Genomic DNA, 23,150 nt, shown 5'->3' with positions numbered 1-23,150 from the left:
ATTTTTCCTTTGTTTCATTCTTAAATTATATTTTCGCTACTGAAATGAAGACTTTGTTATATCAAGCCATTAAAATCATTTCCAAAATCTCTTTTATAAACTTGTCAAAAGTGTTACCAAGTAAAATAAAAAATCGCGTCGAAAACAACATCATTGTGACATGGAAATGAAGCGTTACCGTGTTTTCGCAATTATACATTCGTAAAGGACTTACTGTAATATGCCATTTGGATATTGTAATATGAAGTGACAGGACTGTACCCTAGTTATGTCCAAAAAGAACGTGACGGTATTCTGGCATGGTTATATTTGTATAGCACTTGACAGTATCCTGTCAAGTTACACATGCAATTGGCTAGTTACAGTTTACTGTGATGGATATAATGATTTTGATCGTGGCTCTATAATTAACTAGACAGTATTATGTCGTGTATATTTTCAAACAGAACGAGACAACATTATGTCATTGATAAATATGAATGGCACGAGAAAGTTGGATACATTAATGCAGAAAGCACTTTGACCACACAATCATACATGATATAGTTGGTTAAATATATTTCCAACCGATTCGGGCTGTGAGATCATTTGTAAATACAACTAATATCAGGAACGCAACCGATGTGGCTCGTATCTAAATATACGATACAACACATTAATATACGAAATGAATTATTCTTAAAATTTGAAAGTTGCCTACCTTAACGCATACTACTGTAAATAATGTAGATAATTCACGTGGCTGTGTTAAAGGTAACCTTAGATATGGGATGTCCAAACTGAGTAAGAGATGACCCTTGTTACGCGATGTCCAAACTGAGATAGAGATGACCCTAGTTAAGGGATGTCCAAACTGAGGTAGATATGACCCTAGTTACGGGATTTCCAAACTGAGATAGAGATGACCCTAGTAACGGGATGTCCAAACTGAGATAGAGATGACCCTAGTTAAAGGATGTCCAAACTGAGATAGAGATGACCCTAGTTAAGGGATGTCCAAACTGAGATAGAGACGACCCTAGTTAAGAGATGTCCAAACTAAGTCAGAGATGACCCTAGTTAAGGGATGTCCAAACTGAGATAGAGATGACCCTAGTTAAGGGGTGTCCAAACTGAGTTAGAGATGACCCTAGTTACGGGATGTCCAAACTGAGATAGAAATGACCCTAGTTACGGGATATTAAACGGATTTGATGACTAACTTGCAGAACTATTTTTCTACGGTAAGATTTTAAAATTTAATCCATTTATGCCTAGTGGACTCTCCCATCCTTCTAAATTGGATCAAGTTATTTCCAAAATAAGGGATGTCTGGTATATTTATTTCTATATTTAGAATATTTTTACAGAAATTCCTTCAAGCAAACAGCAAAGACCCTGATAAGACGCCGCATCAAGCGGCGTCTCATCTGGGTCTACGCTGTTTGCCAAGGCCTTTTTTCTAGACGCTAGGCATAAATGGGTTAATATTATGAAGTTTCTAAGGTATAAAACAATCATTTATAGCATTATAGTAGAATTTATGCTCTGAAAGTTGGCCGAATATTGTCTTTTTCTTTCATGTGCGACATGAAACACTTAAAGAATATAGAGTATGCTAACCATTAGTGTACTTCTGTGCTGAAAGCCTTATGTATTTCCAAATAAACTCTCTTTTAACAAATACGTGATGCAAAAATATGTTTCTTGTTGTTTTTTTTGTAAATTACCCTATTGGCCCAACATACTTTACAGATAATACCGTTACTAGATGAATATCATATTTGATTGCTCTCTACATACCTCCTAAACTGAACCATAACTAAGACCTAATAAGACCTGTTTACAATATGGTATAAACATACTTATGAGAGTTCCATTTACGGAATATGGATAACGTCACAATGGCTAGTGAAGTCAAACACCAGAAAAATCTTGTCAATATCGGTTTTATCTCCGATCCGTGATTGCATTAATAACTTATTTACTGCTTAACCGTGATTGATATCCTTATTGGAATAGCAGTTGAGACTTTAGATTGGGTCAAGTGGATATAAAAGAACAAAACAGTATACGATTAGCGACCTGGTTATTAATAAATACATTCCAGTTTATGTCCCAATATGAATAAATTGTTATCAGAATGAACGCATTACTCTGAAGATATTAAAGGGGCCGTCAACAAGTTTTAAAATAACGTATTTTGTTTACAATTACTAGTTTATATTGATTACAATATCACGACTTGTATATTACATTTCTTTAAAAAGTTGTTAAGTTTTCATATTTTCAGTTTTTCGGTAATAAACTTTTACTGGTTATGTGTACCAGGTAACTACCAGTTAACTATAAATAACGCAAGTAGATTGATCATCATCGTCACGTGCTAAATCCAGGAATGCAAATTGTGCATGCGCAGTGAATTGTATATTTTATATATATAAAATGATCAATCTACTTGCGTTTTTTATAGTGTTTATACCGTTATGTCACCTATTTTCGCGATGTACTTTCGATGTAACATCACGAAATTTTATTACCGAATATACTGAAAATATGAACTTTTTTCAAGTAATGTTATATACCCGTCATGATAGTTTAATCAATTAAAAAAATAATTGTAAAAAATACCGTGTTTTAGAACTTTTCTTTTTTCGTAAATCTGATTGACGGCCCCTTTAAGACTGAATATTTCGCATCAAGCGTTGATGCCACGATATCTACGTATTGAATTTCAAATGAAAATATGCCAAATATATATGTCAAGATATTAAAGAATTACAAATTAAAAAACCTGATTTCGAGAATATTTGTTAAAACAACTGTTGAATCAACTGCTTAATAGATGAGCAGCATTTCAACTTCATATATGATCATCAAAATATCTTTTTATCACATGCCATACCCTGTTTCCCACGTAATATAACCATTACGAATTTTTTTTTCTTACACATGTGTAATATACTTTTTAAGCGTTTTCTTTTGATAGACAAATCGCATTTTGTTATTTCGCTGAAATGACGTTGCAACGCCAAATTACGTCACGAAATGTAAACAACATTTGGGATTTGCCATTAAGTTTGCGTAAATATTTATTTAATTTGCTCATTTAAAAGCATGTAATAAAAAAGATCTGACACTCGTTGTCATTTCATACCATATTTTACTAAACTCGTCCAGTAAATTCTTGAGTTAGCTCGTCAAAGTTTCGCTTAATAACAAAATTCCTGAAGTCGTTTAACAAAATATGATATGATATGACAACTCGTGCCAGATCCTAAATATGTACAGCAAGTAAGCTTTTTGCCTATGAACAAAGGTCGCTGTGTTTCGTGTTCAGCACATGCAATGCTTCGGTTATCCCAGTTAACATCTTATTTCATGGTGAACATGTCATTTCAGTTAACATTGATCTTAAAATAGCGTTTAGCCGCAGTGTGCAAGATTTTCCCCGCCGAGGAATTCACGACAGAAATGTATTGATTATGTGTCGCGCACATTATTTTGTCCTCGCGATGCAACATTAAGCTTGTTTGTAAAAGACATGGTATATATCGCTGTGATGTCTATATCCAATATACATTATCCTGACCATAGGCCGAATGCTCATATAATTGAAAACGATGCCTAATCGATAAAATGGTACGGATCGGTATTCGTAATTCCAAATGTTTGAATTCCACACTGCTTTTGCTCAGTACTTGTATATATGATGTACAGATATAATATGTAAATTACATTCTCTTTGAATCTAAGGATATCATACTCAACAATAGGACATAACAAGACGTGTGTATAATCGGCACGGATTTCCACACATTCTCAAATATGACCTTTGACATGTAGTTGTGACCTTAACCTTTGAAGTTGGGAGACGGCTAAACGCCGACTACTGCTAAATGCAAGTTATAATTTCAATTGTGTCCGACAACAACCGTGGATTCTTTGATGACAAGAAAATAAAAATTAAATGTTGATCTTTCCAAATCTAAAATATTCATAAGCTAGGTAAGAAACAAAATGTAGACGATGTCCTTACTCCGCAAACAATAACACAAAGTGGGTGTTATTTTATCTGCTATAAAGCTCTTGTATATTTTATCAATGTTAAATTGGAATGGCCGCTCCAGTGCTTTCAGCGACTATTAAGACAATTTAATGCATACAGAGGAATGAGAAGTTTTGTTAAATGGTACCAACTCTGCAAAAGACAGAGATGCCAATGAGAAACATCAGGACGACACAGACGGCAACTATGACGATTATGATAATGTTATTTATGATTGAGACTTTTTATATGATGATATATACATACTTATAATGCACGAAAGAGTACATTGCCAAAGACGATGAAAATAATGATGACTATCATGATGAGCATGTGCTGATTTGAGTGATTTTGTCGATAATAAATATGTCAATGAAGGGGACATTGAAGACAATATGAATTGGGTCATTATGATAGTGGTGAAATGAATGTTTATTATGCACAAAATCACTAATATGATTATGGTTCTGTAATTTATATTATAGTTAATTACAAAATAATCGTATATTTTATCTATTTTAAGGAACTGGTGGGTAAAACCCAAGAGAAAAGGAACTGGCGAGGCATCATCATTGCACTTCTGGTAATCTTGACGGTGATCGCCTTGATAGTTACTGCAACCATACTGGTAACACCGAGTAAGGATGATTGATTACCATTTATAAATAAACTAAAAACTGTAGGTCGTTTTATACTATCAGTTGACTGGATGAGGGCTCGTATTCACCGACCCGATTCTTATACTTCAAAATTAAAAAAAAATACTTAGATCCCGGAGAACATTCTCAATTATGATATGAATAGGATACCAATGTCCTGTCTGAAATCCACAATGTCCATAACAACTTATGTGTTGTTAGAGGTGATGAATTCCAAGTTTTACGCAAAATTGAAGCCCCTCTTTAATTTGTTTATTAAACGAATATTCTGTTTTCTTATTCTTAAGTCTAAGATAAGTCTAAGAATTGTTTGGTCGATATCGAAGCCGATTGCATCAGGTCACGTTAAGATAGCCTATCAATAGCCAATCTGATGGACACTATCAACAGTAGTTCATATACTTTTCTGTACAATCGGTAAGGATAAAAGCCAAGCTCCTTTGTACAAATTGATGAGCATCGCTGTGTGTGCAGTCCGCACAGGCTAATAAAGGACGACACTTTCCTCTTTTATTGCATTTTTCGTTTAAAGGAAGATCCTTCTTTGCGAACAACCAGTTTAGGTGGACAGTGTCGTCCCTGATTAGCCTGTGCAGATGGTATAGGCTAAGTCGGGACGACACTTTATGAACGTGTATAACCCCCAATTCACAGAGCACGGCCAATATGTAACACTTGCTTGAAGAAAGGGCACCAACGAATCAACTAAATAGTAAATTGAACTTGACCTCTTATGTTATGTCCTCAGAATGTTACTACGACAAATATGTTCGTGAGAGTTTGGATTTAATGTTAATGAAGTTGGCTTGTCGCCGCGCCAGCAGTTGTATTTGGTTGATATGTTTGGGATATTTCGTATTGAAAAAACATCTCTCATATTTTATGACCAGAGTAATAAGTCTAGTTGTTTGATCACGACATTTATATCACGAGAGCTATATTTACAAATAACTATAAAAAAAACTTTGCACTGCTTTACATACAATGTATTTATAAGTTTCAATATCATCCTATATATATATAAAGCATGTCATGTAAGTATTGAACACATAAGTTTTTTTAAGAGGACCGCAGCTACGTTCTTTTACAAGTGGTTAAGGCTTTTGTCCCCAGTAAATAGACTTAACCGTATTAAACAAGTACTTGTACTGCTATCAATCTCATCACATTCCTAGTGTTCCTGTGTTAATGTAGTAAGTAATGAAATGAACGTGGTTGAAGACCACGCTAAACACCAAATGGCTTCATGCATATTAGCAAAATGACGTGATTACTGCGTGTATTAGATGTACTTCAACGTTGTTCAATACACCGACATTACAGTATTATTATTTTAATAATGCGTGCAAGATGATTGGTAAATCACTTATGCTGATTACAACGGATACAATATTCTTCGATTCAATGATCAACTTCGTTCTTAATATCCGTTAACTGTTAACAGAGACGGTGGATGAGATTGTAAAGAAGAAGCTAGACTTTAGGGGATTCATCAAAGGCGAATATGAACCAAAAACGTTCAATCCTACCATGATTAAAGGTAAGATTGCAGTATCGAGATTCTCAAATATTTGCAATAAATTATAACAAATGGACATGTATTCAAGCATACATGACAACTTTGAAATGTATGAATTGAATACGTTTGATGGAATTGTAATCATTTGAAATATCAAAAAAAATCCACACACGATGGCTGATGTATACGATTGAATGCTCATAAAATTGCCTAAGAGCTTATCTCATTCATACTGCATGGGTGCCGGTCGACTTCTCTGTTGTAAAAGTAATTATTGAATTTACAAAGTTTTAACGGGGCCTTTTCACAGATTTTGGCATATTTTGAAGTTTGTCATTAAATGCTTTACATTGATAAATGTAAACATTGGATCTTAAAACCAGTGACCCCCGGAGTCCTGGAGAAAGTCTGAAGTACAAACGCATTAGCCCTCTCGGCTATTCCGCCGGGTATATACAGTTTAAGTATTGTATACCTTATATAAGCAATCTTCGTAGTTTCGTAAATTTAAACGACAACAACAGAACTCTCCAAATTATTCGCGTTGCAACGCTTTATAATTTTTAGGTTTTCAAATCGTCAAACGATACATATAATGGCTATATTGGACTATGGTAAATGTTCAGTAATACTGTTTCCTCACAAATATCATAGCTAAAACGAAAATTTGCGAATCTGAAACAACTTTTTTCAATTTTGTCAATTTAACTTACCGTGAAAAGATCCCTTTAAGTAATTAGTATGCGTATTTTTTTTTAAATATTTATGACGCTCCCATTAGCTGTTCACGAGACGATTTGAGTTAAGTCGCGTCGCTTAACGGAACACCCATTACTGTTCGTCTGATTTATATACAAACACTTTTAAGTTTAGGTCGAATATGAATAGAAACAGTTTGTCTTGTTCTTTCATACTCAGATAATGTGTATTAATTTTGCGATTCAGTACCAAAAAGTCTTCTCCAATAAAGACGCGTGACCTACTGTATACGCAAAACTCACAAACTGAATTGTTTAATGCACATTCACAGACATTTATTTACAGAAAACGGCGTATTTGGCGGGCTGTAAGCGTATATTTTTTAAAGTTTAAGACGCATGTAGTGTTTCTCATTTGTATGTTTACATGTATTTGTGAAATGGTTATGCTTTCCTATTATAGGCGAGGATGCATTTTTGTATCGATCCAGAGATGGCGGCGTCTACAAGTATGATTGCAAGGCAAACATAACGCAGCCTCTGTTTGATAATTCGTCATTCGTAAGTAACCTAACGTTAATGTTTTTGTGTATGCGACCACTGAAACTCAAGCAACATTATTGGGAGAGCAATTGTTGAGTGATCAATAGCCTATACAGTGCATGACAATACATAAATCCAGCTTTAAACATGACAAAGATTAAAGATGTGGCCATTTACCCAAAACGTTCCCTGAAAATCATAAATGTTTAGCAGGTCGAAATACGTTTCATTCATCAAACGTGTTCGCGAAGGAAAATATTACACAAGAGTGAACATGATCATTAGCAACATCTAGTCGCTATAGAATTCACTCACACTGCTTTGGAAATGACGATTTAGTAATTCTAACTATTTTACATATTTAGCAAATAATTGTTTGATTGTACGTAATGTTGAATGTTTTATAACAATCTACTCACTCTGTCACTCGCCAAGCACACACACTCTCTTTCACTCGCTCACATACTTACTCAGTTAGTCAATCGCTCACTCACTAACACGCTCACACGAAAAGACACACACCTTTCTTACTCCCTCATACACTTAGTCAGTCACTCACTCACTTACACACGCACTCACACACTAACACACACTCAATCACTCACTTAATAATTTACTCATTCATTTACTTACTCATTCACTCACTCACGCAATCTAATTATATCAAAATCTAACATTATTGCTAACTTTATTTCGCTATTTTTCTATGATGATATATCCTTCTACATTCCTTTAATTCCGTGGAAAAAAACGCATGCATATTCATTTTAGAAAGGATTGAATACAGATCAGTTCAGCATATCCGCCGATGGGATGTTCGCCCTTTTCCAGTATAACATTTATAACGTGAGTTGTGTGAGCCATTCTAATGCATTTATTCAATGCTAATGTATTTACCAAATATTTTAAATATGCACAGTTCAATGGAGTTATTCATGTAGCGTTATGGCCTGGTATATACATGTATTTTTCGTATCATCCGTTCTACATATAATCGCCTTACCTTCGAATACAAATGTATTTTGTGATTGGATAATAATGGTTAATATATAAGTGTTTTAACATATAAAACAACTTGGCGACCAAAAAAGCGTATATTCGTACCATGTAAATCATATGTATTGCAGGTTTACCGACATTCCACATTATCCAAGTATAAAGTCATCAATATAACCACGAAGTAAGAAGAGTTGAATCCTTTTTCTAAACGCGTTTGCTATAAGACATCTAGTGATAAAATATTGCTTAAAATATTTATATTCTTTTATTAATATTCATTAGCTTATATATTCAAATGAAATACCTTGTATACATGTTTTCGAAAAAGTAACTAAATGTGAATAGTAACGGGTACAGCATTAAGAAGTCAAAGTCAATCTTGAGATTAGGTAGTTGATGTTGGGGTTTGTGTCTCATTGTTAACCCATTTATGCCTAGTGGACTCTCCCATTCTTCTAAATTGGATCAATTTAGTTCCAACATTAGGGATGTTCAGTATATTCATTTCTATATTTAGAATATTTCTTACAGAAAACATTTAAGCAAACATCGCAGACCCTGATGAGACGCGGCATCTGGGTCTACGCTGTTTGCCAAGGCCTTTTCTGGACACTAGGCATAAACGGGTTAATGGTGGTTTTATATTGGTAATTACAATGAACAACATTAGTTCAAAATAACAAAACCTTATGTTTGACATTGATTTAAGCTGAATGTACACAAATTTGTTTTCTGTTTCGTCTGTGCATTCATTATATGGATAAAATTAATCCTAACGCAAATGTGATGCTTGATATATAAGTAAAACACGGCGCAATCGTGTAAAGACTATACATTTATAACATAATTTACTTTTAGAAAACATATTTTCGCATTTTGTTTTAATTTTTAATACGTAAATGTTACGTTTGAAGACAATCACATAGCCTTGTCGGGGTCCATGGAGACCAGTTTCAGACGGTGAGTTGGTCCCCGGTCGGGCATAGTTTGGTAAGTTGTATGTTTATGTGTGGATTTGCATCACTTAACCGTGTAAATACCTAGCACTACACGACATAAAGCCAATCTGAATAGAATATAATTAGGTAATACATTTTGAACTTAAAGTAATAACTAATTTAATATATTTGCATATTCATGTTATGTTGGATTTGCTCGACAAGTACAAAATCGATATACTTTATTCCGATTCGCAATGCCAGTCATGTATTTCATTAATTTTCACTTCTTCGGGTATTCGTTTATTTGAGACAATTTCGTTTTTCCATTGAATTAAGCATTTCTTGCACACAGATATATAATAATAATATTGGTCATCATGTGGTCTCTTTTCAACAAGTAGCCTTCATCAGCGCTTGTTCTACCAATTTTACTTCCATCATGCGTTGAGACTCAGATTTTCATTCAATACGTCACTGCTTAATTTACTGGTATATACTTTAGCTTTCTGACCCAGTTGCTGGTGCAATACAACGACCTTTACTTTATGCGTTATTTTTCTGACCCAGGTGCTGATTCAATACCATTTCACTGCTGTAAATATATACAATATTTTTCTGACGCAGGTGTTGATTCAATACAATGTTACTGCTGTATCTATGTACGTTAGTTTTCTGACCTAGGTGTTGATTCAATACAACGTCACTGCTGTATCTATGTACATTATTTGTGTGAACCATGTGTTGATTCAATACCACGTCACTGCTGTATCTATATTCGTTAGTTTTCTAACCTAGGTGTTGATTCATTACCGCGTCACTGCTGTATCTATAAACGTTAGGTTTCTGACCCAGGTTTCCGTGCAATATCACGTCACTGCTGTATCTTACCTAGGTGTTGATTCAATACCGCGTCACTGCTGTATCTATATACGTTAGTTTTCTAACCCAGGTTTTCGTGCAATACAACGACCTTTACTATATGCGGGACCCAACACGCAGAGATGTTATTAAGCTCACATTTGGTGGCTTTGAAGACATCGAGAGAATCTTCAACGGCGTCCCAGATTGGGTTTATGAGGGTACGGTTAATTTGTAGTGAACGTAAGGTACTTAGATGACGAAATTGTATTGAAACGCTTGCATATGTTGAAGGTTCGATGGTAATATGGTATTACTAGTATTTTGGTTTAATGCAGACGCTGCTTGTGAATATACCGGATGAAGCATTCTATACATAGATGGTGACGTCACTACGTTATTGTCACCTCAAGGCTAAGACGCATCACATTCCCCTGGTTTGGGGAATAATGCTTCCGCCAAAGTAGTTCTGCGTAGGAATGAAAATGTTAATAATGAAAGAAAAATCGTTATTTATTGTGTGTTTTAAACGTAATGTTGTTTAAAGCAATGTTATTTAATTATGTTAAAATGTGATTTTGAATCTCTATAAAGACTGATAGCGATTATCAGAAGCACGATTACCTGACATGCTTTCGCTTTCACTTTTCACTCGTAAAAGAAGTGCTACCCACAATTCCTTTCGCGTTAGTACACAGGTCAGTAAGACCGGTGTGTACACAATGCCGGATGAAGAGTATAGCCATTAACTTTGGATTCGAATTATAGTATAAGAGAGAACCATATTAAATGTAAAGTCACTGGGAAGCATCAGACAGTGTATGTAAATATTTACAAATATTTTATGCTGTGCTATATTGGTTTCAATAAATTGTAATGTACGTAACTCAATACATACATAATTGACTTTTCATTCCTTTTTATACAATGTTAAAAGTATGTATTTAAAGCTTTACAGCTTAGTTACCAAATATGTGTTTTCATTCTTATGAACCATACTTTGATTATATAGGAATGATATAAATAGTGAAAAGGCTTATTAACAGCTAGTTAACAGCTTAGGTCGCCGTGGCGTAGTGGATATGGTGGTCACGGGTTCGATCCCCACTGTGGGAGCGTTCTTTCGATCTCCCCCATAGACACCCAGGAAACAGACTCGAGATCGTTGCAAACAAGCCTTAGGCTTTCTATGCAATCGAGCTTAAATAAATAGGCTTAACAAAACTAGTGAAATTTAAAACAACGTCAACGGTTTAATGTCGCTCAGAAATCAAGGCCACGTATGAGTTCACTCGAGCGAGCATATTTCTCCACCGTGTATCGAATATTCACTTATTCTTTATGTCTGAATTAAAAGTAGCCTATTGTAAGTGGATTTAAATCTTTTAAGGTTTGGTGTTCTTACTTGCAGAGGAAATACTGCGTTCCAATTCGGCCTTCTGGTTCTCTCCCGACGGCTCGTATATCCTTTACGCCTCTTTTGACGACAGAGATGTGATGACGTACGAAATTGCGATGTATGACGCCACTGGAGACGAATTTGGCAGAACTGAACATCTTGCCTATCCGAAGGTGAGGTTTTTCGAAATGTTAAACAATATAATGTTTAAAAAATAAGTTTGTGGTTTGGAGGAATGATGCTTAAAATCGTCAGGTTGGCTTTCAAGTTTCGTGTGTGTACCAGTTGAATCAATATTTCAATATTAGCCAATAATGTTCTTTAGTATAACAATACAAATTAGTTCATACTAATAAGTTTGAGATGTTTGTGTTCAAATCAAAGATCTCAATTCGATCTAGATCTATATCAATAATTATTCTGTGTCGCCTATTTGATGACAAAAACTTAACGTGAACTTTCGCTATTGTTATAACAACCGACTGTACACAGAATAGTATTAGCAATTTTCCGTTTAATGGGAACTTAATACATATCTACATATAACAGTGTAACATTTCACAGATGGGGTAATCACGTGATAATAGTAGTCAAGATGGCGACGTAATTGCCGAGACAGCTCTTGTTCTCCGTTTACATACCCTGTATCACGTTTGTTTATTTTTAAATGACGATCACTTTCCAGCCATATCAGTTAAAACGTGATAAGTGTTTATTGCATATTTAAATTTGCTTTATATCTCGACTTTGATCCACGCACATGTTCTTAGTGGAGCCCTAATTAGGTCATCCTTCTAAAAAAAATCACAGCGAGTAAAGTCGTGATGTAGAGCGAATATTACTAGTAAATAAACGCCAGTAACTTTCTTGCTAATATGGCTGGAAATGCAGCGGAATTAAACAAAATAAAAATACAAGTAATAAAGGGTATAAAACGGCGAAAACTGCCTGCCTCGGCATGGACGTCGTTATCTGATAATCCCGTGATTACACCCTCTGTTTCATATCACATGCCGTATACATTAGTGTGAGCACACATTATTTAGGACTTTGTTTTCAGCCAGGAACGCCAAACCCGAAGGTAGCGCTAAAGGTCGTCCATTTAATTTCTAACGCCACATCAACGATTCCGGTTCCAACTGAGATCAAAAACATGTAAATATTATTACCCATGTTAATTAGATGTATCATGCCTATACAAACTGATGCCCCATTAAAGCCACCCACCTTGGAATGAATAACATGTTAATCAATACATATAGATGTAATTTGAAAGTGTGCAAAATTGTCATTAAATCTATAGCCTAGCTAGTATGTAAATTTTTTTTTCAATTTTAAAATCGAAAGTAGGATTTCAATACGTAAACGTCCATTTCGACAAACGCGATTATTTTTAAGTTTTAAAGCGCAAAAAGGCGGATTTCTACATTGTAACCACCAGAAATATTCTAATTGGCATAGATAAAATTAAATCTTTAGCCTAGTTAGCAAGTAATTTATTATTTTTCAAACGGTACCGCTTTTAAAACCGAAAGTAGGATTTCTAGAAGTATACGTCAATTTTGACAAACGCGATTATTTTTAAGATTTAAAGCGCAAATAAAGACGGATTTCTACCTTGTAACCACCAGATATATTCTAATTGGCATAGATAAAGTATGTTTCTTATTTATACTTAAATTTACTATGCAAAATAAGGCGTGTGGCTTTAAAGGGGCCTTTTCACAGATTTTGTCATTTTTTAACTTATTCATTAAATGCTTTATATCGATAAATGTAAACATTGGATCGTAAAAGCTCCAGTAAAAAATCAAGAATAAAATTAAAAAAAGGAAAAGAACATTGCCCGGACTAGGTTTCGAACCAGTGACCCCTGGAGTCCTGCCAGAGTCCTGAAGTAAAAACGCTTTAGCCTACTGAGCTATTCCGCCGAGTACATATACTTGAAGTATTTTATACCTTATATAAGCAATCTTCGTAGTTTCACAAAATTTAACGACAAAAACAGAACTCTCCAAATTATTCAATCGTTTCGCGTTGCAACGCTTTATAATTTTTAGGTTTTAAAATCGTCAAAAGATGCATATAATGGCTATATTAGACCATGGTAAATGTTCAGTATTACTGTTTCCTCACAAATATCATAACTAAAACGAAAATTTGCGAATCTGAAACAACTTTTTTCAATTTTGTCAATTTACCAAAGCGTGAAAAGATCCCTTTAAGTTGCCTTCAACATTTTTTAATAATCCGTGCTGTTTCAGTTCTAGTATTTTTTTCAACACGTTTATCAACGGATTAAAACATGTTAATAACATTACATATGTTGAGTAAACATTTATGTGTGCCAGTTGCAAAACGAATCACATTGCATTGTTAAAATATTCTTCACTAGATGAAGTGAGGTTCGGAGTAACGGTTATTAAAGCTCGATTGGTCATTGTCGGCACGGGTACTACTTACAGTTACCCCGGTTACTCTTGAGTATACTTACAATAACCCCGGGTACGGTAAATATACTAAAATGTTCTCGGGAATTTTAACGCTAAATCGGTCGTTGTCGGCTATTTTATTTAAAAATAATTATGTTCACATGTATGTCACATTTTCTGTTAAATGGCCTCTATATTATCAAAACTCATACTGATGCAGTTTTTTAAAGAGAAGTTTGTTAAAGATAAACAATATCGTTTTACGGTAATCGATGGCGGGTTTAACGACATCGCATTTTGGGCGAGAATACAACTCGGGTAAAGTCTAATATCGACCGGGTACGTTTAAGTATATTCACCGTACCCGGGGTACATGTAAAAATACTTAAGAGTTCCCGTTGTACATGAAAGTAGTACCCGATCGACAATGACCTCTCGAGCGTTTTCAAACCATTAAAAATTGACATGGCAATATACTACGTAACCAAAACAGCACAAAACACGGACATGGCGTTATAATCGCGTCTGGTATTCAGTCACTTACCTACTTGTGCTTATAATATTATTGTATTTTAATTCAAATCCAAGTAACTAGCATGCCATCATTAAAGCGTCTTGTTTTCAGCGATTACTACTTCACTGCCGTCACGTGGCAGGATGAAAGTCACGTGCTGGTCACGTGGATGAATCGTGCGCAGAACATGTCCATTTTATCACTATGCGAGGCTAACGGAGCTACGTGCAAAAAGGTAGTTTATTACATGTTAGCCCTAGCTCTTACTGAAAACATATTTTATATTGGGCATTTACAACTTAGGTTTTCTCAAACAGCCACAACGCGTGTGTCTATGAGTATGTAGAAAAAGGTGATGCTGTTTTGTTTAAACGGCCATTTAAGAATTTATAAAAACATTTTTGAAATGATAATCTGCAAAACTCAGCGATCAACTATCATCTTTGGTTGCAGCGATATTAAATGTTCAAAATTTCAAAGAAAAAACAATAATTTTGCAACCTCTTGATTTTCTATAATATATATAGATTTATTTCAGTACAATGATACAACATGATAAAACATATCTACATACATGATAAAATAGTAAAAAAATAAATGTGCATGGGAAATAAAACCATGCCGATAACATTACATCAAGGATTACACACAAAAAAAGAGAACTTGATCTCTTATTGTCATTGTTGTCTGGGAGAGGTTGCACTTGTGTGTAATATTGCAACTCGACTTCGCTGCAAACATGCATGAAAAGGCTTCCACAAATATGTCAATCAAAAAGAAATGTAAAACACGTTAATAAACTTGGCGTATTGAATATTATCTGTTTAATATAATTCACATATTTGCTGTCTAGACTGTGTTTACGTATACAATGTTATTGTTGCCGACTACGAAATAGTTGCTTCGTTACTGCTGCATTCACAAAGAACATATACGTGTTTAGATATGACTTAAGATAAACATGTTTGCAATCAAGCATAAAACGGAAATGATTGAACGAAGTTGGAAATATGATCGAATGGCTCTAGTTTGATTAAAAAAAGGTCAATGGCAGTATTGTATTTTTTAATGGGTTATCAATATCATATATCCTCGATGTGTTTTACAAAATTGATTTAATTTACTTCACATATAGAGTCGAGCTTTCATATGCACATTTCAGGTTTTTTTTTGTATTCCAGAATTTGAGAGTGGAATCACCAACGGGTTGGGTCGACCTGGTAAGAAATAAATTATTCCTAAATGAAATTCTGCCTAATAAATAGCTATTGCTTACATAAGCACATTTAAATATTTGAGTGTGTCTTATGCACCACGCCAATATTGCTTAGCTGCATCAAGGTGTTTTGTTTCATATAATTAGAGCAATCTTCTTTACTGATTTCCGACATTAAAGGCGCAAACACAGATATAACAATGTCATCGCCTCGCCGTTATTACGCTTATGCTGAATGGTATGAATAGATATATTAAAGAACCTTCGTGACGAATTAATTATTTGTGGACTGCAACCCGGTTGAATAGGGCTGAAAAGATAATACAATTTAAAGATTATTTATTTATATTTATTATTTATAATCTCGTAAATCAACTGCAATAACACAGCTGAGTATAACTATAACGAATGATTCAATGGTGTTATGTTATTGACTCATTATTTCCACAAATGTATATTTATATGTAAACTATTTCCTAGTGTCCTTTTGTTAACCAAACAAAACAAACAGCACCACTGGCAAACAACTATTAACAGCGAAAGACAATAATGTGACAATGATTTTAACTCTTTACAGATTGCTCATGCTAATCAGGAAAGTCACTTTCCATCTAAATTAAATTTTTGCTTATAATAGTCTTTCTGAAAAAGAAAAAAGCTGAATGTATCGTTCCTGATTAGCCTGTGCAGACTGCATATGCTAATTTTAAACGACACTGAAAGAACCTGCATTAAGCTCTGTTTTCCCGTAGGGAGCCTCATTTTTATTTCTACACAGTTTCGATCCGTGGTGTTCAAGCCGGATGGTAGCAAGTACTTCCTTATCTTGCCGCAAACCGACGGCGCCGCCGGCAGCTTTCAGCACATCGCCATGGTTGACTCCGACAGCGACATTACGGTGTTATATTCATATCTTTATTAAATATAGCAACCTTGAAATTCAGGAGAAACTACCAGTATATAAATTATTGTAACAGTTTATTCAATCTTTTAAGCACGAGACAGACTACATAAACATACAAGGACACTTACTACACCACAATTATACAGATAACAAATTATTTATTTCAAAAATCAATTAATGTTTATATTATTTATTAAATAATATTATAACTAGGGTGTCCGACAGGGAGTGGTATGTTCAGTGCACAGAATTGGAAGAATAAACCTTAATTTAATAGGAAATGTGTCGAACCATACCGAACCCAATTGCTTGAAGAGAATCAGAAACTGAGCATCGTGTCGATGGGTACAGAAAAATAGATTGTAAGATGTGTATGTTCATTGAGGTACTAGTTCCGGTGACCCTAATTGGTTTTGAAAATACTATTTAAAATGGCCCGTTATTATTTAATTGTTTGCACATACTTATTCAAACTTATTATTTCGTCGACTTGAGTAAAATGTGACTTATATAAGCTTTATAAGAATCAAGCATTGCCAATGAAATTAACGAAAAACTGACTTCATTTTATTAAATGGTAAATTCGTAAATTGGTAAGTTATATGAGAAATGAACGTTCCGGGGGAAGGCGCAATGCATATAAGTATTTTAATAAAAATTAAGATATATGTCTGACTTACCACCGGTTTTCGATTAATTCAACAAAGGGGATATGTAGCCATTGTTGTGGGGGATTTCTCTTCAATTAGACCATGCACTGCAAGTATTCATTAACGTGGATCTAGTGGTGGGATAACGAAGCAAACTCTCATGGACTATTGACAAAGATAAAAGAAATTGTTTGACAACTAAACCGAAAATACAAAGTACTGTTTTTTTTGCATAAACCGGACACAACATAGTATTTACAAGCGTATTCACCAAAGACACTCTTATCAATGCTATAACAATAAAGCATAATGTAGTCTGGTGGTTAGAAGTGTGCAGCTAATTCGGGACTCGCACACGGGACCTCCCTCCTGCAAGGCGAGTGCTCTCCCAACTGAGCTAACCGTACCGCCAAATATCTTTCCACCAATAACGCCGGAGGAAACGAAATTAAGCGGGATTGGTGGAAAGATGGTGAGTTTAGCTTAGTAGGCATTGTATGCGGGTAGCCCCGGAATCGAGTCCCGAACTGGTTGCACACTTTTCACCAACCGGCCACAAGATTAAGACCATATCTTTATATTTGCTTTTGTTGTTACATCTAGCCTGGTATTGTGTACATCGAAATTGACAACATATTTCTTAGAATGCGCACCCAACTATTCGATGTGTATCACTTTGTATACACAAAGCGAATGCATAGCAGTGTTGCCAATGCTGATGGCAGTCATTTAAATAAGAACATGGTTTGGGATCAAAATGTAAATGGGCTGTTCTCTGTGAAAAAGTGGTTTAATGCATGTGCGTAAAGTGTAGTCCCAGATTAGCCTGTGCGGACTGCACGGGACGACACTTTCTGCTTTTATGGTATTTTTCGTTTACAGAAAGTCTCTTCTCAGCAAAAAATCAGTTTAGACAGAGAGTGCACAGGCTAATCTGGAACAACACTTTACGCACATATATTAAACCCCTTTTTTTCACAGAGCACGGAACAAACGTATTAAAGATTTTTGTTTTACATTATCAGGTCTCGGATGAAGTTAAGTTGTTAATACTGTATTAATTATGAAAATAAAATACAGTGTTATTTATCTATGTGAGACTGTTCTTGTATCAGGTAATATACGAAGGTGAAACTATACTTATAATCTTCAGGGTGTGTAAATGTTTGCGATTGGTAAATATTCGGAATAATGTGTTGAAAACATTGACATCGAGGTGGGAAAGTATAACACTGTTTTCGAATACCGAGTTAACCCGTTTTTGTCAGTGGGTTCTCACATCCTTCTTAATTAGATCAATTTATTTCCAAAATTAGGAATGTCTAGTATATTTATTTGTATAACTCCCCCCCCCCCAAACGAAGTTTGGGGGTATATAGGAGTGAGCTTGTCTGTCGGTCTGTCGGTTGGTCTGTCGGTCGGTCTGTCTGTCGGTCCGTATTAAGTGTCCGATCTCTAATTCAAGTTGTTTTCATCCGATCTTCACCAAACTTGGTCAGATGTTGTATCTAGATGATGTCTAGGTCAAGTTCGGATATGGGTCTTGCCGGGTTAAAAACTAGGTCACCGGGTCACTTAGTGCGTTTTAAACATTGAGTATTGCGTGCGCTCTCTTTTTCAAGAAGTTTTCATCCGAGATTCACCAAACTTGGTCAGATGTTCTATCTAGTTATATTTAGAATATATCTCACAAAAATCCCTTCGAACAAACAGCACAGACCCTGATGAGACGCCGCATCAAGGCCTTTTTTCTAGACGCTATGCATAAATGGCTTAAGCCAAGCCCTATTCTTTTTCATGCCCATTGTTTCATTTTCAGGGAACATTTAGCGATGGTTCCAAAACATTTATAACAGCAGGACAGTGGGATGTATTTGACATTGTAGGATACGACAATAGCCTCGAGCAAATGTAAGATATTGATATTCGCTAAGCTTCGCTTGTCTAGCTGATGTTTTCCTTTATCCTGTATGCTATTAAGATGTCACGAATCCCTATTTGATTGATATACGATTATGGAAATTCAATAACGAAAACAAAAGGAATATCTAGTTCAGTATACGGTATTATAACGTTACCAAATATCAAACACGTGCCAGCTCTTTGCCCGATATTTGCTACGATTCAAATACCCAATTCATGGCTGGTATTTTACCTTGATTTGAATTTCGCATAAGTAGATATACTTTATTCCGGACTAAATATATGATGTGTTCTTTATCTTTGCTATCCCAGTTAAGTATGTGATTCTTGCTCGACATTCGCAATAGTTCAAATACCAAATGCTAGGAATTCGTCAGAACCTCGGTATTGAATTTTCTACACTCAATACCTATTTCCTAACTAACGTAATGGACCTGTTCATAATACGGTAGTCTTTGTTTCTTGGTTTTCAATCTTTGAGACACCACAACACAAAACTACGCTTAGAATATAATGCGTATAAATGTTGTCAAAATTATACAAAGCAGTCTAAATATGGTGTAAGACTTAAACCATACTATCTTTATATGTGTATTATATAAACCATATATGCGTTTTAATTAAATTATAATCTGAAAATTGTTGATCACTTTTCATCGTCGCAATGCAACGTGATAAATGTTTATCATATAAGCCATGTAATGAGAAAACTGGGTCTAATGCATGTGCGTTAAGTGCCGTCCCAGATTCGCATTCGCAGTCTGCACAGGCTAAGAAGGGACAACACTGATATCATCCTGATAAGCCTGTGCGGACTGCACTGGCTACTATGAGACGACACTTTACGCTAGTGCATTAAGTACAGTTTTCCAGAACGAGGCTCAATATTTAATTGTAGATATTTTACTGCTACAAATATGGACGACCCAACGGAGAAGCATTTATATAGGTAAGTGTACAAAAAAGTCCGTTTGCTTATTCAATTGTATTTGTATTTGTTCCGCTACAAAATTTGTAAAAACAATTCAACTTACATTCATAATTGTTCCGATACAATCATTCTTTTCATTAATAACCAATCGACTGTTGTGGTTATCGCATTTGTTTGCCTTCTGAGTTATGGCTGAATAAAAATTATCATTGCGTTTGAAAAACGGTGCTTAATGCATGTGCGTAAAGCGTCGTCTCAGATTAGACTGTGCAGTCCACACAGGCTTATCCGGGACGACACATTCTGCAAAGACTGTAACTTCGTTTAGAGGAGACTGCCTTTAAATTAACAATCCTATTAAATGAAATGCATTTTCGTTTAGAAGAGACACTTTAAACAAACAACAAGCCTATGAATGTATTAAGTCATGTTTTCTAAACGATTGCGGCTAATTGACATATGACACTTACTTTTGAGGCTTTTCATAGTACATTCTATAAAAAGGTTTATTACAAGGTCGAACCATCAGTTTAACTATGAAATATGTAACTATACTGGAACGCGATAACTAAGTTGTCATTTAAAGTTCTTCATACTTTTCACACTAATATTAAGATACGTTCGACAGTAAACACTCATTGAAATTTCAATGATATAACAATTGTTATAATTTCAAATGCCTGTAGAGCGACGGTCCAAAAAGACAGCCCTGACTTCAAATCGATTAAATGCTTGTCTTGTGATGTCTCGAAAGACTGCCTGTACGTCGACGCTACGTTTACGTCGTCTGGAAAATACTACATACTTGCCTGCAAAGGACCAGGGATTCCTATATACTATCTTTACTCCACTGAAAATGGATTAGGTGCGCCTGTTTTGGATTTCAATTGAAATGAACATGTTTAAACTTTATCTTAAACACGCCGTTGGTTAAAGAATGAACGCATGTTTAGATAAATACAGAAACACAAGTTTTTAACTTATTTTATGTCTGTTTCGTACATTGTAGTTAGTTACATTAAGTGCAATTCACAACAACCAGGAAACAAACAGTGTTTTGCAAGTTCATGCGCATTTTACCTGTGTCATGCGAAAAAGTGACTTATGACATTTTAGGCCAACTGACCTTTAGACCAGCCTGTGAAATCGCACTCGCTGGTAAGGAGATACACTGCCCGCAAATTAAACCATGCAACCTGGCGTGATTTAATTGCTGGCTGCTTAGCAACAAGACTACGCGATCGTTAGGGCTGGTCTGGAGATACGCTGGGAAATAAAAAAAGACACATTTTCGCATGACATGGCTCATTTTTATAAACGTCCTCTGATAACAGTGACAGTCCTCGAGGACAATGCGGACTTGCGGACCAAACTGGAAGATTATTCATTGGCTGTGGAGGAGTTTCTTAAGCTTCCCATCGACAAAGAGGAGACCGATCGTACGTATGATTCTCTGTTAAGTCGTTGCCTTAGTGAAATCGATATTATAGGTTTGAATCTCTTTGAAGTCGTTTAATTGATAACATTTTTTCAACTTAGCTTAGTGTTCTCATGAGTAACATCTGAAGCATGCGGTAACTCCAAATCTCGCACTAGCCGCTAGTTAAAATCTAGGCGTATTGTATGAAGGCCATTAATCCACTATCTCATCTACCTAAAACAATGTTTGATGAAAATAATGGTGTTTTTGTATGCATGAAAAAGGGGCATTGTAATAGCTCCATGTTGTTTTCCGTTTGTTTGCAGACATGTGGGTCAAGGCTTTATTACCTCCAGTACTTAGGAAGGAAGAAATAACGACATACAACATCTTATTTAAAGTGTAAGTTGTTGTTTGCCTTAAGAATAAATCATTCGTTTGATTCACTGTTAGTATACTTGGCTTGCTAACAACCAATTTGAAATATTTAAAAGTGAGTTAATCGACGATTTACGTTATTGCGAGAAGTAACTATAATCAATGCGTATTGTAAGAAATATGTGTGGTACACAGTATAAAAGTGTAATTAATTGAGTCGTGTTCTTAGAAAACTGGGCATTATGCATGTGCGTAAAGTGTCGTCCCAGATTAGCCTGTGCGAACTGCACAGGCCAATCTGGGACGACACTTTACGCACAAGCATTAAGCCCAGTTTTCTCAGAACACGACTCAATTTTACATCAGAAATGGTTCGCCTGGAACTCAGCTCGTCACCAAGGAGTTTAATATCGGATGGGAGCAGTACCTGTGCAGTTGTCATAGCGTCATTATTGTGTTTGTCGATGGGCGTGGTTCTGGGGGGCGTGGCAACAGGTGGATGCATGCCGTGTATAAACAGCTGGGCCAACTGGAGGCAGATGATATCATTACCGCTGCTAAGTAGGTCGTTCATTAGTATCATTTATAATATTTTAAAAATATTCTGAACAAAATTAATATTTACCTACTTAACGAAATACGTCATAGTTTAAGTAAAAATTCATGTTTATGAATTTAGTAAAAATTCATGTACATGTATATGACTTAGATTTTAACGTATTATTAAAGAAACTTTTTCTATAGAAGAGTAAATTATATTGGTTAGACAGGTAGGCAAACGAAAGCATCGCCATTAAGTAATCATGCTATATAGTCGTAAGTTAGTTCGAAACCAAAAGTGTGGACTTGTTCTGCTAATACCCTACTTTTTCGTGTAAAGAACGTGTATCATGTGTGCTTCATTTAAGAAATAATTCGTGTACGTTATTGTTTGTTGTCGAATACCCCACGGCCGGAAGTTTAGATGCGTAGGGATTAAATCACGAGTGCAAAGCACGAGTGATTTGAAACCACGCATCTAAACTTCCGGCCGTGGGGTATTCGACAACAAACTATAACGTACACGAATTATTTCGATTCTAACACGATTTTTACTAAAGATTTATAGAATGTATCTTATTTTTCTTGCATACAATTTT

The 23,150-nt window shown here is 35.2% G+C and overlaps 1 protein-coding gene across 1 annotated transcript in view; it reads left to right on the top strand.

Annotated features, from left to right (window-relative positions):
- The window catches only part of LOC127847435 (dipeptidyl peptidase 4-like), a 37,687-nt gene that overhangs the window by 5,701 nt on the left and 8,836 nt on the right, over window positions 1-23,150 (top strand). Inside the window, exons 2-19 of the mRNA XM_052379343.1 lie at window positions 4,551-4,665; window positions 6,131-6,226; window positions 7,367-7,464; window positions 8,218-8,292; window positions 8,574-8,626; window positions 9,360-9,435; window positions 10,336-10,465; window positions 11,656-11,816; window positions 12,704-12,798; window positions 14,701-14,824; window positions 15,771-15,809; window positions 16,584-16,703; window positions 19,179-19,270; window positions 20,181-20,231; window positions 20,900-21,078; window positions 21,548-21,652; window positions 21,960-22,035; window positions 22,378-22,572. Of these exons, the coding sequence (XP_052235303.1) occupies window positions 4,551-4,665; window positions 6,131-6,226; window positions 7,367-7,464; window positions 8,218-8,292; window positions 8,574-8,626; window positions 9,360-9,435; window positions 10,336-10,465; window positions 11,656-11,816; window positions 12,704-12,798; window positions 14,701-14,824; window positions 15,771-15,809; window positions 16,584-16,703; window positions 19,179-19,270; window positions 20,181-20,231; window positions 20,900-21,078; window positions 21,548-21,652; window positions 21,960-22,035; window positions 22,378-22,572 (1,880 nt within the window). The remainder of the gene's footprint in view (window positions 1-4,550; window positions 4,666-6,130; window positions 6,227-7,366; window positions 7,465-8,217; window positions 8,293-8,573; window positions 8,627-9,359; window positions 9,436-10,335; window positions 10,466-11,655; window positions 11,817-12,703; window positions 12,799-14,700; window positions 14,825-15,770; window positions 15,810-16,583; window positions 16,704-19,178; window positions 19,271-20,180; window positions 20,232-20,899; window positions 21,079-21,547; window positions 21,653-21,959; window positions 22,036-22,377; window positions 22,573-23,150) is intronic.

This window comes from Dreissena polymorpha, chromosome 10, assembly GCF_020536995.1.
Source record: "Dreissena polymorpha isolate Duluth1 chromosome 10, UMN_Dpol_1.0, whole genome shotgun sequence".
NCBI lineage: Eukaryota > Metazoa > Mollusca > Bivalvia > Myida > Dreissenidae > Dreissena > Dreissena polymorpha.
Note: the sequence above shows the minus strand (reverse complement) of the source record. Positions and strands in the feature narration are given on the sequence as shown.